Genomic DNA, 18,792 nt, shown 5'->3' with positions numbered 1-18,792 from the left:
GAGAAGGAGAAAAAGAAACACAAAGTGGAAGAAAAAGAAGACACAGAATTTGGAAAAAAAAATGTTGTGGGTTTGTGTGTTCAGAAAGCTGGTCTTGCCTAGGGTGCCTGTGTCAATGTATCTCTCTGTGTATCAGTATATCTCCCTTTCTCTGTGTCTGTGTATCTCTCTATGTATGTGTCAGTGTATCTCTCTGTTTGTATGTGTAAGTGTATATCTCTGTGTATGTGTATCTCTCTGTGTTTATGTGTCAGTGTATATCTCTGTGTGTATGTGTCAGTGTATCTTCCTGTGTGTGTCAGTGTATCTCTCTCTGAGTCAGTGTATATCTCTGTGTATACGTAAGTGTATCTCTCTATGTATGTCAGTGTATATTCCTGTGTGTGTGTCAGTGTATCTCTTTCTGTGTCAGTATTTCTCTCCCTGCGTGTCAGTGTATCTTCCTGTGTGTGTCAGTGTATCTCTCTCTGTGTCAGTATTTCTCTCCCTGCGTGTCAGTGTATTTCTCTGTGTATGTGTCAGTGTATTGTTCTGTGTGTATGTGTCAGTGTATCTCACTCTGTGTTAGTGTATCTCTCTGTGTATGTGTCACTGTTTCTCTGTGTGTATGTATCAGTGTATCTCTCTGTGTATGTGTCAGCGTATCTTCCTCTGTGTGTCAGTGTTTCTTTCTGTGTGTATGTGTCAGTGTTTCTCTGTCTGTGTGTCAGTTTATCTGTGTGTGTGTGTCAGTGTATCTCCCTGTGTGTGTGCCAGTGTAATTCTCTCTGTATCACTGTATCTCTCTGTCAGTAGCTCTCTCCCTGTGTGTATGTGTCAGTGTATCGCTGTGTGTGTGTCAGTGTATCTCTCTGTGTATGTGTTATTGTATCTCTCTATGTATGTGTCAGTGTATCTCTGTGTGTATGTGTCAGTGTGTCTTCGTGTGTGTGTCAATGTTTCTCTCTGTGTGTATGTGTCAGTGTTTCTCTGTGTGTATATGTGAGTGTATTTTCCTGTGTGTGTGTCAGTGCTTCTCTGTGTGTGTGTGTCAGTGTTTCTCTGTGTGTATGTGTCAGTATATCTCTCTCTGTGTCTATGTGTCAGTGTATCTTCCTGTGTGTATGTGTCAGTGTATCTCTCTCTATATATGTCGGTGTTTCTTTCTGTGTGAGTGTGTGTGTGTGTATGTGTGTTTCTCTGTGTATGAGTGTGTCGGTGTATCTCTCTCTCTCTCTCTGTGTTATTGACCTCTGTCTGTAGATATACTGCTAATTTGCATACTCAGTCTGCGGATTTCCCCAAGACTTGTTTCCCGAACTCTCCACCTAACTCTCCGCTCAAACCCGCCCCCAGCTCTTTCTCCGGTTGTCACTGGGCGCCAGGTCTCTGCTGCTTTGCATACCTGCCTCCCTCCCTCCCTCCTCACCAAACTTGAACGGGGAAGAGCAGCGTCGGGCAGGTTATAAGGAAGTGTGTGTGTCTGTCAGAGGAGCTGCCAACTGAGGGCCATGGCCGGTGGGCTAGCTGGTAAGCTGGCAGTAGTCCTTCTACTGTGCCAATCCGGAATCATCACTTCCTCCAATGGCCTGAGGGTCATCCCGCTCGATAATACTGACTGCTCCCAGGAGGTAAGTACTTTGGGACAGGGTAGGATGCGCATTCGGGGCTTGCTTTGGCTGAGAGTGATGGGGCGTGGGTCCATGTATAGAGTTTGTGTATCTGTAATTCTTTTTATTATATGCAGACTTATTGAATCAATGTTCTCGTAGATAACTGGTTATAGTTTGGAATGTCACTAATATCCCAATGTAGGGACCCTGAATTCTGGGAAGGGGAAGGGGGGTGTAAGATTGGTCACTGTCATTGACAACAGCACACATCTCAAACATTGCAGCAGTTTAGCCTTGACATTGGTACCCTGTAAACATTATAAGTAGAGGGGACTATTAGAAAAAATCATAACAAAACTGATTTTATACTGACAATAAATCAAATCTTTCTGCAAGCTTAGTGTATTCTGTTTGATAAAATACTTGTTTTTTTATACTAAGGCTGAACTTGTCTTGTCTCTTTTCAACTTTGTAACTATGCAACCATACAACCTATTTCTAAACTATTAACTAGAAACACATACACATAAAATATTAAATAATAAAACATAATAAAATGGAGATATTTATTACAAATTAAAACATTTCACACATGAGTCTATCAAATAACCTAAAGAAGAATGTTATATTTGTGCATGTACAACGGCTATTCTTATCCAAAAATATAAGGTCACCAAAGTGAGAACTTAAAGTAGAATCCGAGGCAAACCCCAAACCCAAGGCCTGTGTAGTAGAACCAAATGTAAAACTAACTTAGACATATTTTCCAGATCCGCTAGTCTGACCTCAAACCCGAAACACACCACCAACTAACTCTGAACTGCAGCCCCATATAATATCCTTGTTAAAACTAAACAATTCGTTTATAACATTGCACAAACATGGGAAATAAAAGAGGGACTTCAAATGTAAAAATCCAGTATGACTCTCGTTGTCTTAGGGTCTTAAATCTATCTGCTTCTCGTTAAGTGGGAAGTATTTTTCCAATGTCTTTAACTATTAAGCCCTTTTAGTTGCCTTGATATTGTTGATGAAAGTGCATGGTCTAATAGATTTAGTCGTTATTGCGCTATGTTCCATAATCCTAGTCTTTAGCTTTCGGCAAGTTTGCCGAGCACATTACTTGCCACAAGGGCATTGCAGTAGATTTATTACATACGTTGAGTTAATAAAAAAAACTGGATATGAAAATATATTTGTATGATTTGAATTTTTTGTATTCTATTCCAATCGTGGGATGTATAGGCAGGTAGTGCATGATTTCCTCCCACATCTATATATCCCAGTAAGTTGCAAAAAAAACAAAAACATTTTATCCTGTTTATTTCTTATCATACTGTGGGCTACTATATTTTTCACAGTTGCATTCTTTCTGAACACTACTCTTGGTTTCTCTTTTGTGTCAATCAGTTTTTATTCAGTTGTCAAAGGTAACAGTAATAGGCATAGTAAATACAATTTTTGATCTTTACAGTGGTGACATAGTTAAACAGGGAAACATGAGGTTAGCAATCTGTACACTTTAGTGGGGTATGTTAAGTGGTGTTCAGGTTAACGTAGTCATTCAGCCCTGGAATGAGGTCAGTTTCTGGTATACAAGAACACGATTTTGTGGAGGGGTTACCCTCCAGAACAGGTGTCATCCCTTCTCCATGTACGTCAGGGTTTGTGTGTGAGCGCAAAGGTTAAAAAACCCCTTTAGGGCGAATGCTTTCCTGAGCTGACGTTCTAGTGGGTGCGTTTGGCGAAGTTTTAGGGTAAGATTCTCTTAGGGCAGCTTCCAGCTAAGTTCTGGTATTGATTAGGTCATGTACGTGAGTAACTGCCTGCGTTAGCCATCTTGTGGTCAGCCCAGTCTCCGTCCCTGTAGGATGTTGCTCAGTTCCTGTATCTGTCCGGGTGTTTTGTCTCTTGTCTTAGTTGTGTTCTGACTTTACGATGGGTAGTCCGACCTCTCTCATTATCGTTTCCCGACCACCCTCTTCCAGTTGGTCTACCTGTCTGTACTGTAAATGCCATGGGCATCCCTGACGGTGTGGTGTGGTAGCCAGGGTTCGCTCTATTTCGGTCTCGTCTAACTCTTTAGTCAAGATCCAGCCCGTCGGGTTGTTCCTTGGTTTCTCTTTTGAGTTCACTGGTAATACTTTATTGTGTGATAATATTTGCCAAAGGTTTGACATAATATTTTTAATTTGAGAGCTTAACGCCTTAAGGACACATGCCATGTGTGACATGTCATGATTCCCTTTTATTCCACAAGTTTGGTCCTTAAGGGGTTAAATGGACACTCCAGTCACCAAAACAACTTTATCTAAATTAAGTTATGGCGCCAGGAGATCCTATGAGGCACCCTTACCTCAAGGGGTAAACTGTTTTCAAATGGTCTAACCCAGAAGTAGCCTCCAGCAGCTATCTTCATTGGGTGTCTCTGATTGGCTTCGAGTGTCAGCTGACCACTCTCAGCCAATCAGTGGCTCCCCTGCCCAGCGGCACTCCGTGTCAATATCAAATATCAATGTGTCTATACACCAAATCTTTCTTATTAGCTGCTATACATCCAAGTGATCCTTTACCTTATCACCAATACAAGATGCAAAACAAGAAAGTTACAAAATTTAATAACCACCTTTTTAGTTTTAGCATGGAGGCGAACAAACTTAGTTAGGAGGCGGACTTTTCTGATATATTCAATATATACAAGAACCTATAAAAAATAATTCAACATAGTATATATCATACACAATCAGGTAAACAATTTCAATTATAGTGTGTATACACTCACAAACGGAGAGCGATAGACCCAGATCTGGTTTGAATTGTCTCCGGGTCCGTTTAGGCGACCCACCCCTATTGCTGGTATAGATCTTATTCCCTGGGGAAGATGAGAAATACAAACGATTGCGCAGTATTGCCAGTAGTATTTCTAGTGTAAAATAGGAGATCCTATGAGGCACCCTTACCTCAAGGGGTAAACTGTTTTCAAATGGTCTAACCCAGAAGAAGCCTCCAGCAGCTATCTGCATTGGGTGTCTCTGATTTGCTTTGAGTGTCAGCTGAACACTCTCAGCCAATCAGCGGCTCCCCTGCCCAGCGGCACTCCATGCTTCTTGTAAGTGAAATTTCAGGAGCAAGATGTTGCCTGAGAGGGAATAGAGATCACTGCTGGAGGCAACTTTTAAATTCAACTGTTCGGTTAACACCATGAGGTAAGAGTGTCTTAAGGTATTATAATGTTTTTCATGAGAATGTAAAATTTCTCTATCGGATCTAGCTTCTTCTCACCCTCATTTATTGCCTTTTTGTAATGTTCCTGATCCATTTAGGAAAATACACTGCTCAAAAAAATAAAGGGAACACTTAAACAACACAATGTAACAACAAGTCAATCACACTTCTGTGAAATCAAACTGTCCACTTAGGAAGCAACACTGAGTGACAATCAATTTCACATGCTGTTGTGCAAATGGGATAGACAACTGGTGGAAATTATAGGCAATTAGCAAGACACCCCCAATAAAGGAGTGGTTCTGCAGGCTGTGACCACAGCCCACTTCTCAGTTCCTATGCTTCCTGGCTGATATTTTGGTCACTTTTGAATGCTGGCGGTGCTTTCACTCTAGTGGTAGCATGAGACGGAGTCTGCAACCCACACAAGTGGCTCAGGTAGTGCAGCTCATCCAGGATGGCACATCAATGCGAGCTGTGGCAAGAATGTTTGCTGTGTCTGTCAGCATAGTGTCCAGAGCATGGAGGCGCTGATAGGAGACAGGCCAGTACATCAGAAGACGTGGAGGAGGCCGTAGGAGGGCAACAACCCAGCAGCAGGACCGCTACCTCCGCCTTTGTGCAAGGAGGAGCACTGCCAGAGCTCTGCAAAATGACCTCCAGCAGGCCACAAATGTACATGTGTCTGCTCAAACGGTCAGAAACAGACTCCATGAGGGTAGTATGAGTGCCTGACGTCCACAGGTGGGGGTTGTGCTTACAACCCAACACCGTGCAGGACGTTTGGCATTTTCCAGAGAACACAAAGATTGGCAAATTCGCCACTGGCGCCCTGTGCTCTTGACAGATGAAAGCAGGTTCACATTGAGCACATGTAACAGACGTGACAGAGTCTGGAGAAGCCGTGGAGAATGTTCTGCTGCCTGCAACATCCTCCAGCATGACCGGTTTGGCAGTGAGTCAGTAATGGTGTGGGGTGGCATTTCTTTGGGGGGCCGCACAGCCCTCAATGTGCTCGCCAGAGGTAGCCTGACTGCCATTAGGTACCGAGATGAGATCCTCAGACCCCTTGTGAGACCATATGCTGGTGCGGTTGGCCCTGGGTTCCTCCTAATGCAAGACAATGCTAGACCTCATGTGGCTGGAGTGTGTCAGCAGTTCCTGCAAGACGAAGGCATTGATGCTATGGACTGGCCCGCCCGTTCCCCAGACCTGAAGCCAATTGAGCACATCTGGGACATCATCTCGCTCCATCCACCAACGTCACGTTGCACCACAGACTGTCCAGGAGTTAGCAGATGCTTTAGTCCAGGTCTGGGAGGAGATCCTACAGGAGACCATCCGCCACCTCATCAGGAGAATGCACAGGCATTGTAGGGAGGTCATACAGGCACGTGGAGGCCACACACACTACTGAGCCTCATTTTTACTTATTTTAAGGACATTACATCAAAGTTGGATCAGGCTGTAGTGTGTTTTTCCACTTTAATTTTGAGTGTGACTCCAAATCCAGACCCCCATGGGTTGAAACATTTGATTTCCATTTTTTTATTTTTGAGTGATTTTGTTGTCAGCACATTCAACTATGTAAAGAACAAAGTATTTCAGAAGAATATTTAATTCGTTGAGATCTTGGATGTGTTATTTTTGTGTTCCCTTTAATTTTTTGAGCAGTGTATTTTGCTCTACAAAAGATTAATTGATGATGGCCTTTTAATTTGGTGATGAAATGAAAAAGACTTACAGGAATTTATTTATATAATCATAAATGAAATGGGTTTGCAATTTACCCTTGAGTATAGTACAAATGCAATAGTTTTCTTAAATATATTATATTTCCATTCCTGATCCTCACTTCTCTATCACGCGAGCAGTTTAGTGATGCCGGGCCCGGAGTGTCTAGTTATAGTATATTCTAAATGTGCTTTGATGTCTTTCCTTGACAAGTTTTATATTTATATTTGCTTAATTTTAAACTCTCTTTATATCTCTCACAATTTTTTTCAAATGCTACACTTTTTTCTAAAATCATTGTTTTTGGATAGAATGTAGATTTTTATTTGAAATCTGTTTGTATAAAGTCACAGGGATACTCCTCCACAAATTGAAAAAAAAATAGAAAAAAAATCTTCAGATACAGATTGCTTCAGAAATGGCTCATATCCACCAAAAAGTCAAAAACCTTAATATCTGCAGTGGGTCTACAATGTAAACCTTTGTTTAGAATATTTATATAATTACAGTAAAATTTAAAATCCGATCTGTAGTTAGAATCTTACTCTCTTTGCTCCACCTATAATTCTTCCTTCCTCTATTGCTCTTTCTTCTAATGGCTGAAGATGATCCCTGGAGATTTCCAGATCAAGGTACTATGCATTTGTGTCAATCAATTTATTTCTGACCCCTGCCGAAAATCTTCATTAAAATCTGGACTATCTAGCAATTTGAAATCTAGTTCTTATGGGGATCCGGTTTCTTTCTTCCTTTATTTGGGTAGCGTTTCTTATTGTTGTACCATGGTCTCTTAATCTATCTCCACTCCATGATGTATTGATCCGATCATACTGTTGGTCACTGCTGTGTAGACTTAGGTTGCCTAATTTAGGCTGCTGAGTCTCCCAATCTCTGTGATAAAATGAAGTTTTGGAATTTCTATAATGTACATTTTAATTATTTCTATTGTTGTGGTTTTGTATATTAGTTCTCTTTCTGCTGTAGTTTCTTACTTTACCCTTTTTATAGTCCTTGAATATATCTCAGATACTTATTTTTCCTTATAGATAGATACCAGCGCTTATTTGTTTAAAATATCAATGTGTCTATACACCAAATCTTTCTTATTAGCTGCTATACATCATATTGATCCTTTACCTTATCACCAATACAAGATGCAAAACAAGAAGAGGATGTAGCGCTTTAGATAGTTGCAAAATTCAATAATCACCTTTTTAGTTTTAGCATGGAGGCGAACAAACTTAGTTAGGAGGCGGACTTTTCTGATATATTCAATATATACAAGAACCTATAAAAAATAATTCAACATAGTATATATCATACACAATCAGGTAAACAATTTCAATTATAGTGTGTATACACTCACAAACGGAGAGCTATAGACCCAAATCTGGTTTGAATTGTCTCCGGGTCCGTTTAGGCGACCCACCCCTATTGCCCGTATAGATCTTATTCCCTGGGGAAGGTGAGAAATATAAACGATTTCGCAGTATTGCCAGTAGTATTTCTAGTGTAAAATAGAGCATAAATTTGCAAAGTTTTTTCTACTCTTTTTATTTGTTATTTTAAAAAGTTTATTAATACATTTTGAAGTTTTATTCATTGATCCTGGTTCCCAGCATTCGAGTCCAGAACAGAAGGGAGTGCAGTCCCTAATCTGCACAACACCTTAGAATTGAGTCATTACTGTATGACTCCAGATTTGTAAGTACACACTTGGGATTCTTTATTTTACACTAGAAATACTACTTGCAATACTGCGCAATCGTTTGTATTTCTCATCTTCCCCAGGGAATAAGATCTATACGGGCAATAGGGGTGGGTCGCCTAAACGGACCCGGAGACGATTCAAACCAGAGCTGGGTCTATAGCTCTCCGTTTGTGAGTGTATACACACTATAATTGAAATTGTTTACCTGATTGTGTATGATATATACTATGTTGAATTATTTTTTTATAGGTTCTTGTATATATTGAATATGTCAGAAAAGTCCGCCTCCTAACTAAGTGTGTTCGCCTCCATGCTAAAACTAAAAAGGTGATTAATGAATTTTGTAACTATCTAAAGCGCTACATCCTCTTCTTGTTTTGCAACTTATTTTTCCTTGAATAATTTCCATCTCAACTTCAGAAAGCAAGAAAAAGGAGATTTGTTCAATAAGGCTAAGCTGTTTCAAAACTTGGATGTATTCACTTTGTTATATTTATTTAATTATGTTTTAATAGATTTTTTTATTTTATTTTTTTACTGATTTAATTGTTTTGTATATTCTGCATCTACATTGAAGAAGTATTTTTGCAGAAATACGTATTCCATATCTGCTATACCGTGTCAGTCCAGCTATAAGGGACTCAGATACATGTGAGTTCAACTAATTGCACATTATTTTCATGGTCTTGTTTTTAAGTTGCACTATGATTATGGTTTGTTTATTATTATTTAGCTACCTTGCTTTATGATTTGATACAACACCACAACCTAAAAGGTCCAAAAGTGATCGACACTTGAGCCAAGTGCATAGTGGCTCTGCACTATGTGAGCTCACTCCTTATCAGTTTAATCCAATTAATATTTGCACACAGTTGTCTGCACTATTTTTTTTTTTTTCACAATTACCGTTTTTGTAGTTGTTACATATTGTGTTGGGTATTTTTTGCAGTCCACTATTTATTTGTGTTGTTTTTGATATGTGCATGTATAGTGGATTGAGGACATGTAGGTCCGCTGCCTATCCTTTTTGCACACAAATCACCTTTTTTTTTTTTTTTTTTTTTTTAAATGTATTATTTTTTTGCTTCAGAGTCCCCAGCAGTTCATCCTGTGTGTTGCTTGGGCTAATGAGGAAGCATTATTCTAAACAGCAATGGAAATCGTTGAATGGAAGAGTTTCAGCTGACCCCTTGCAGCCTGTCGCAGTGCCCATTGCTGGTATGGAAGTGTGTAACCTCTGCTTTAGCCATACCTCCACTCGGGGCCACTGTGTGAGTAGTCAGTGACTATCATTCAGTGTTAAACTGCTCAAAAAAGCTTTTAATGCTCTATTGGGGATGACACCAGGGGACCCCAGGTATTGTTACCAATGCAATGAGATTATATGGTTATAGTGTCCATCCTATGGGAAATTATGCAAGTATATGTGTATAATATGCACATATTGAAGTGAAGGTAAAACCACCATTTGACAAACATTAGTAGACAATATACTCAGATAAATAAGAGACATATGAATTGGCAAACAGAAGTGTGCAGTAGCAAGTATCGATGTAAGCTGTGAGTAGAGTTAGTTGCATATGATGGAAATAGGAAAATAAGGGACTATATGTGCTTTTGGATTCTGATGTTGGTATTGCTCTAATGTTGGTGTTCTTCTGTGTGTTTGTGTCTCAGCAGATGCTATCACTAGACAAATATTGAGTAAACAGTTTTCTTTGACCTTTTTATTTTGTTTTGCAGGGGATCCAGTGTACAGTGATGGAAAGTAAGTGATTGTCTTTCCCCTTCTCCGATTTAAGCGCATGTATTTTGGGGTGGGTGGGCGTAGTACAGTCCAAGCAGAGCAAATGAATAAAAGTCTTAACATTTAGCATTTTACATTATAACATTAAAGCAATTAGGAGTATGTCTCTGAAGAAGTAACAGAGCTACCATTTAATCATGAACATCTGTTCAGAAGGCAATAAAAGAAAACGCTTTGGTAAGAAGCGAGAATTGCATAAAAGTGAATGTAGCACAGAGGAAGGTTACAGGCAATCAGGAGCTACAACACCCACTGAATGTTTGCTTAGAGAGTGACATATGAGGTCTCCACCCCTACTTGCTTTCCATGCCATCCTATAGCAAATGGTACTTTTGACAAGACCTTATTGTTTTTGATTAGCTTGTGAGTTTGTTTGTTAGATGTGTTTAGTTATAGATTTGATTATTAATGGTCATCCCTGAATACTCACTATGTTCTTATTTTCTACCAGGCAGCTGTATGGACATTAGCTGGATAAAGCCCTTCAATTGGACCCCATCTGCTCCTGAAAGAATTGACGTGAATCCAGGAGTGCGAAAAAATGAACTAGGTCATCGAGTACCAGTTCTAGAAATCAAATGGACATTGGCCAAAGATTGTAAGTAAGAAGTTGCTGTTCAATTGAGCTTAGCATACAAACCACAAATATATGGGGGATTTTATAGAATACTTGCAGGGTTATTTGCTAAAGTATGACTAGTCTAGAATTCAATGTGAATTTTAATTTTTATTCCATAAAACATAGCCGAGTTGGATAATTATTCCAGTTTAGTAAAAAAAATAGTGATGTTTGCTGTGAATTTGCTCCTAGTCACACTTTAGTGAATAAGTCTGTAATTGTTCAAAACCCCTCAGGGGTTAAATTTATTTTATTAATTAATTTAAATATTTTAAAATTATAAATTTAGCTAGCTGGGGAGGGTGGAAGTTAGTGGGGAATTGGGGGATTTAGTGTTAGGCTAACTAGGGGTTAACGTTAAAAAGAGTTTTAAAATAAGCTTTAAAAAGTTACAAATTTAAGTTAAAAAAAAGTTTTAATAACGTTTAAGTAAAAAATAAAAAAATAAAAACCCTTTACCCAGTCCAAATAAAAATTAACCCCTTCCCTGCCAGTCGATCACTGCCTACAGTAATCAAAATACAGATCACAGTATTGTACTGTGATCTAATTTTTTTTAACCCCTGACGATTAACTTTTATTTATTTTTTAACCCTCAGGGGTTAAATTTATTTAATTAACTAATTTAAATATTTTGCTAGCTGGGGTGGGTGGGAGGGAGTTATGGGGAATTTACTGTTAGTGCTGCTCACTGCTAGTTAGGAATTAACGGTAAAAAAAAAGCTTAGAAATCTGTAAAAAAAAGTTTTAAGAAAGTTTAGGAAACTTTAAAAAAAATAACAAGCAAAACAAAAGTTTAAAAAATAAAAAAATACATTTAAAAACGCTCATTACCACTACACCTGGAACAAACTAGAGAAAAAATGATCCCACGCCAAGGTTCAAAATATGCCTTTTGAATTAAACCAGGGTGTATTCTTTAGTAAATAGTATGTGTTTGTGGGGAAGTTTCAATAACCAACCATCTAAACTACTCCAAATTGGAACATGGACACAGCATAAAACTTAAAAGTTAGAAAAAAACTGAATGGCTGCGTCTCAAATGTGCCCCTTCAACATCCACATATACCTGGCAAAGGTACATACGGGGGTATTGCTGTACTCAGACCACATAGCTGAGCAACATATGAAGTATTATACAGTGGAAGCACACATAAGGTTTGCAAAATATACTGTGCAAACACTTTGTGTGTCAAAAAGGCAGAAAAAACGCTTATTACCACTACCCTGGTACAAGCTAGCGGAAAAATGATCCCACGCTAAGGTTCAAAATATGCCTTTTGAAATACCCTGGGATGTCTTCTTTAAGAAATGGTATGGCGTTATGTGGTATTTAGATTATATAGCCTGGTAAAATACTCTAAAATGGGACATGGGCACAAAGTAAAAATGTAAAGTTTGAAAAAAAATGGAATGGCTGTGTCCCAAATGTGCCCCTCCGATGTCCACATATACCTGGCAAAGGTACATACGGGGGTATTTTTGTACTCAGCAGACATAGCTGAGCAACATATGAAGTATTATACAGTGGTAGTACACATAAGGTTTGCAAAATATATTGTGCAAACTCACTTTGTGTGTCAAAAAGGCTGAAAAAACGCTTATTACCACTACACCTGGTACAAGCTATCGGAAAAATTATCCCACGCTAAGGTTCAAAATATGCCTTTGAAATACCCTGGGATGTCTTCTTTAAGAAATGGTATGGCTTTATGGGGTATTTGGATTATATAGCCTGGCAAAATACTCTAAAATGGGACATGGGCAGAACCTATACAGACGCCTAATGGGCCCTAATTCTTATTCTGCAGCATAAAAGTTCGATAAGCACCAGGTACCAGGAGGTGAACTACAAGCTGCTCTCCCACTGGTACAGAATGCCAACGAGGATACACAGGATTTTCCCGGAGGTCCCAGATACATGCTGGAGGTGCGAAACACAACCGGGCACGCTCCGCCACATCTGGTGGGATTGCCTCAGGATCATGCCGTTTTGGAAGGTAGTGAACCATGAAATCACTGCCATTTTGGGGGATCCACCAGACTTCACCATAGAGGCTGCACTATTGCACTTCTCTGCAGGTCCGCTGGCACTATACAAACAATCAATCCTACGGCATCTGCTGAATGCAGCCAAAGCACTGATCCAAGCAAAATGGAAGCAAACCCAACCACCCACTAAAGTGGAATGGCTCCAGAGAATAGAAGAGATCCATACAGCCGAAGCGAGATATGCCGACATACTTGGGAGGACAGACAAACATTTCGAAATGTGGAGACCCTGGTACCTGAACACATCACAAATGGGATAGGGGAGGAACGCAACAGGGACATTAGACAACAACACTAACACGCATACTCAGATACACCCCCTCTCCCGCCTAATCCCAGCAGGCCATCTTGGGAGACGCGCTAGCACTGTATAACAACAAAACACAATTACCCTACACAGTAATCCCCCCCCCTTTCTTTCTTCTCTCCCTCCCCTCTCCTTCTGCGGACGGATCTGGGGGCCACCAGGCGTAAATTGGACTCAACCGTATAAGGCCCTAAGGGGCCAGCGAGACTACATGTGGAACACGAGGCCCACATGACGTTGCATAACGCAGTAGGGATGACCCCTTACAAGGACTACACCTACACAGAGGAGCGATCACAAGACATCATATGAGTGTAAACACACCCAGACGAAGTGACAACACAACACACTCGCCCAACGCGGGGTGAACTTGCAAGACACAGCGCAGATACCTAATGTAACTAGGGACTGGATGACCACACCAAACACCGCCAGTTAGGAAGCAGGACGATAGCAACGACTAAACGCATCACAAAGCCTCTCCATAATGACTTTGCCTCGTACATGAGAGCCAGATGAGCATTCAGCCACGGACAGTAGATACTCCGAGATAGACCTAAGTAACCACCACAGAGCGGAAGACACTAGCGTTAGGGCAGACGGACGAGGGAGACTGAGACCCGGTACTAGACTACAGGACTCTGATCTGTAAGACTGACTCGCACTGCGCCCCCCACACTGGTGGATATTAACTAGGGACTAGCCTTACTATCTAACGACCGGTAGGAGATTGTACGCAAGACTTGTGTGTCCATCAAGGTTGTAGGCCAGCATACTTACGGCTATGGCAATGTTGCATTAACTAACGCTAGGCACATGCTGTGCTCATGTCGTCATTGTTAAGATGTAGACTGAGACCTGCGAGTCTCACTAAAATCTCACGCATTACTACCTGCTATTGTACGAACTGCTCATAAATGCACTATTTACAAGAAAATACATGCTATGATGTGGCCTGCATGTCACCAATGTATGACTGACCGAACACCACTTCCTAATATCATTGTCATTGTATTGTGCTGACGGGACCTGCGTGTCCTAACTGACGCATACTCATAGTTATTTGACAAATTGAACGAGTGCACAATTCAATAAAAGCGTATTTACTAAAAAATAAAATAAAATGGGACATGGGCACAGCGTAAAAATGTAAAGTTTGAAAAAAATGGAATGGCTGTGTCCCAAATGTGCCCCTCCGATGTCCACATATACCTGGCAAAGGTACATACGGGGGTATTTTTGTACTCAACAGACATAGCTGAGCAACATATGAAGTATTATACAGTGGTAGTACACATAAGGTTTGCAAAATATACTGTGCAAACTCACTTTGTGTGTCAAAAAGGCAGAAAAAACGCTTATTACCACTACACTTGGTACAAGCTAGCGGAAAAATGATCCCACGCTAAGGTTCAAAATATGCCTTTTGAAATACCCTGGGGTGTCTACTTTAAGAAATGGTAGGCCTTTGTGGGGTAGTTTGAATTTAAAACCTGCGAAGATGCTTGGAAATTGCACATAGGCCCAGCGTCAAAATTCAAAGTTCGGTAAAAACTGATATGGCTTGGTCTCCTATATGGCACTGTAGCTTCACGAAATAGTGCCAAAGACATTCATTGGGGGTGTCTTTTTACTCAGAAGACTTAGTTGAGCATAAAAAATGCCCAGCAAAAATGCAATCCGGATGTAAAAAAAAATGCCCAAAATACTTTTTTACCACATACTTTGGCATATATTGGTGGAAAAATGGGGGCATGCTAAGGCACAATATGCACTTTATGAGATACCCTGGAGTGTCTACTTTTACAAATGGTAGGCCTTTGTGTTTTTGTTTTTTTTTGAACAGTCAAACTGTTATAATACCCCAAATGGAAGCATAGGCTCATTAAATCCATCTCTCAAAACTCTACTGTGAATACTGAAAAGGGCAGGTCTCCTGTATGGCACTGTAGCTTCACGAAATAGTGCCAAAGACATACAATGGGGGTGTCCTTTTACTCAGCAGATGTAACTGAATACAAAATAAAACTTTGTACAGGAATAGCACACACCAATACACATGAGAAGTTCTTTGTTATAAGTTTATGTGCCAAAACCCCCCAAAAACACAATTTTACTCCAATATTTAGCAGAGGTTGGCGGTGAAATGGCTACGTAGAAAGTGTCAAAACAACCTTAGGTAAATAGCCTGTGGTGTCTACTTTAAATAAATATATACTTTTGTGTGGCAATTTTGTTTTCTTTTATGGCTATTAAGCTTACAAGACAAACCTACCAAATTCTAAAATCGCTCCAGTATTTATGCAAAGAAGAGCATCATTAGTGACCTTCATAAAAGTTTCATAACGAATTAGTGTTCTTTAGCCATAACCTGAAAGTTTTAGATGTCTATGGTGGTTCACCTTGGTTATTTAAGTTTAAGTAAACAATAAAAAAACGATCATTCCCAATGCACCAATCAAGCTGATATAGCACCCGTGTCCGTTGAGATGTAGGGTTGTACTCTTATCCAATAAGCCTACAAACTCCAATCTAATATACGAGGCCCCCTGGATAGGTGGTCCAGCCGGCCCCGCTTCATCAATAAGGGCTATTGAACCCACTGCAGCTAAAGTATGTGCGTCGGCATCCCATGCGCAGACTGGGAAAGGCTGTCCAAGGAGGGAACGTATTAAAGAGGGATAAGTGGTGTAAATGGAGATGATCGTAGAAAAGATAGAAAGAGAGAGAGTAGAGAAAGGGAGGGTAGACCACGGGGGAGGAAGGGGGGATGGAAATGGGAGGGGAGAGTACGATATACTGCCAGTCAACAATCGTGATGGATAGTTCCTGTGACCTAGGTTCAATACAGCTATGGGAGGTGGCAAAGATCAATGTGCCCAAGGCACGGGCCGTAGGTTAAGACCGACCCGTCGGGGTCCTGAGAGGTCCATCACAGAAGGTCAGAATGAAAGGGTAGAGCGGATCTAGGGGTATAACCTCGGAGGCGGGGGCACGGGGGAAAGATCCCATCTTTCCGGACCCTTAATCGCCTACTCCGCTATCTACCCATGGGGCCCAGACCATGTCAAACTTTTTGAGGGTGCCTCTGACCCGCGCCGTTAGCTTATCCATAAGGAAAGCATCTTTGATCTTCCGAATAACAACATCAAGCGGGGGAGACTTATTATGTAACCACGCCTTGGCAAGGGCCCTTCTGGCTGCTAGGTTCACTTTGTGTAATAAATTTTGTTCCATCCTGGACCAGTCGTCCACAGATCTGGCCAGAAGGAATACCCAGGGGTCTAGTTTAACCTCTTTATCAAAGATATCTTTCAGAAGCCCCACCACTAGTTTCCAAAATTTTTGAGCCTCAGGACAATCCCACCACATGTGTAGGTATGTCCCCTTCTGACCACATCCTCTCCAACATAAATCTGTGGGCATTTTGCGCATCTTATATAACTTCACCGGAGTGGTGTACCACCTAAAGATGGTTTTATATGCTTGTTCCTGCATGGAGACACATATAGACGAAGTGGCCGCAGCCTCCCAGATCTCCTGCCAATCGATACCTTCCAGTTCCTCGCCCAAGTCAGCTTCCCATTGAGATATGTAAGTGAGCTCCCCCCATTCTGTCGTACTCGTGCTTAAGTGAGTGTATAATATGGAGATGAGACCCCTAGGGATCCGTTCTTTGAGGCAGATAGTTTCAAAGTAGGTAAGCGGCGCAGGGCACCGACCTTAATCGAAGGGGTCTGGGCGAAATCCCGGATCTGGAGGTAGCGGAAAAAATCGGCGGGACGTAGGGTAGCCCTGGTTTTCAGTTCCTCGAACGATATAAGGGAGCCACCTTCATACAAGTGGCAAAGACGTTGTACCCCTGTGCTTTCGATACCCTTAAAATCTTTAGCATCCAGTCCCGGGGTAAAAGCTGTATTTCTCAAAAAAGGAGCCATGGGTGAAGGTCGGGGTGACAGACCGTACTTAGTCGAGGTAGCATCCCAAAGTCTCAGGGAGTTCGCAATAGCTGGACATTCGATGCGGGTCGAGGGCCTATGGTCCCTAGGGACCCACATCAAAAATTGGGGCAAATCGGGACCCATGAGAGACGATTCTAAATCTACCCACCTCCTCTCTTCCGGAGGGGAATGCCACAGAGCTACTTGTGATAGCTGAGCTGCCAAATAGTAAAAGTACAGATTCGGGAGGCCCAAACCCCCCCTTGTCTTAGCCCTATAGAGAACATTTCGGGCAACCCTTTGTTTCTTATTTTGCCAAATAAATTTCCCTATCGTCTGCTGGAGTACACTTAGGTCAGATTTGGTCAATTTGACCGGGAGGGCTTGGAACAGGAAAAGAATCCTGGGGAGCACGTTCATTTTCACCGAATGGATTCTACCAATCCAAGAAATCGGTTTATCCAGCCATGTCTCCAAATCGGTGATCAGGGTGCGAATCAGGGGGGTATAGTTTTGTGCGAATAGACGAGCAGGATCCGCCGTCAACCAAACCCCGAGGTATTTGACATGGTCTCTAGCTATACGAATCCGATAAGTATCACCTATGGATCTCACGTCGGACTCTGTCATGCAGAGAGGAAGTGCGCTAGACGTAGGCATGTTCACTTTATAGCCGGCCAGCCCGCCGTAGGCATCAAGGACACTCGCCAGAGCCCCCATCGACCTAACCGGATCCGTCAGGGTCAGCAAGATGTCGTCGGCAAAACCCGACACGACATACCGCTGGCCCCTAATCGAAATCCCATGGACATCCGGGTTATTTCGGATCTCCTGCAGAAGGGGCTCTAAGGAGAGGACAAACAGCAAGGGAGACAAAGGGCAACCCTGCCTAGTGCCGTTCCCCAGACTAAAGGGTGTCACCTTTGTCCCCGATATCCAAACCTGTGCCTTAACATCCGTATACATTGCTCTAATCGCGGTTATGGAGGTGTCTGGTAGGCCGAAATGTCGAAGGACTTCGAAGAGATAGGGCCATTTAACCCTATCGAAGGCCTTCTCCGCGTTGAGGGACAAAAACAACGTTGGGATTTTTCTACTAGTTTGCCTCCAAATGAGGTCGATATTCCGCCTAGTATTTTCAAAAAGTTGCCGGCCGGGCACGAATCCCACTTGATCTGGGTGTATCAATCGTGTCAGTAGGGGGTTCAGTCGGGTAGCCAAGATTTTCGCCAAGATTTTCGAGTCGTGGTTGATCAACGAGATCGGGCGGAAACTGCCCGGGGAAAGATCATCTTTGCCCGGTTTCGGTAAAAGCACAACATCCGCCAGCGACATGTCCCAGTCCGGGACGCCTCCCTCCATTAGGTTATTAAACCACGATTCCAAGTGGGGAACGAGTTCCTCACGGAAAGTCTCTTATAATAGCCGCCCTCAAACCCGTCCGGACCTGGAGCCTTGTTGCCTTTCAACAGTGAAATTGCATCATCTATCTCCTCAGCCGATATGCGTGCTCCAAGGGCGGCAGATTCTGCGCCCCGCAATATTGGGAGTGAGAGGCGAGACAGGAAGGCACGAGTGTCGTCAGCTTCACGTCGTTGGTCCGAGGCGGTCCCGTTGGAGTGGTTGTATAGATTGGTGTAGTACTCCGTAAAAACCTGAGCGATTTCAGTAGGATCTGTACAGAACTTACCTGAAGCGGCTTTGATCCTCGCAATATGCGAATGTCCCTGTCTCGGGCGGAGAGACCTGGCCAGCAACGTATCCATTTTATTGGATTTTTCGTAAAAGGTCCTCTTGGACCACG

General features: G+C 41.8%; 1 protein-coding gene across 1 annotated transcript in view; it reads left to right on the top strand.

The window, feature by feature from the left end:
* The first annotated feature begins 1,398 nt into the window (after positions 1 to 1,398).
* The window catches only part of IL17RA (interleukin 17 receptor A), a 65,323-nt gene continuing 47,929 nt past the window's right edge, over positions 1,399 to 18,792 (top strand). Inside the window, exons 1-3 of the mRNA XM_063447656.1 lie at positions 1,399 to 1,610; positions 10,006 to 10,030; positions 10,521 to 10,667. Of these exons, the coding sequence (XP_063303726.1) occupies positions 1,491 to 1,610; positions 10,006 to 10,030; positions 10,521 to 10,667 (292 nt within the window). The 5' untranslated portion in view covers positions 1,399 to 1,490. The remainder of the gene's footprint in view (positions 1,611 to 10,005; positions 10,031 to 10,520; positions 10,668 to 18,792) is intronic.

This window comes from Pelobates fuscus, chromosome 3 (genome assembly GCF_036172605.1).
Source record: "Pelobates fuscus isolate aPelFus1 chromosome 3, aPelFus1.pri, whole genome shotgun sequence".
In the NCBI taxonomy this organism is placed as follows: domain Eukaryota; kingdom Metazoa; phylum Chordata; class Amphibia; order Anura; family Pelobatidae; genus Pelobates; species Pelobates fuscus.
This window is presented reverse-complemented; position numbering and strand designations above follow the sequence as displayed.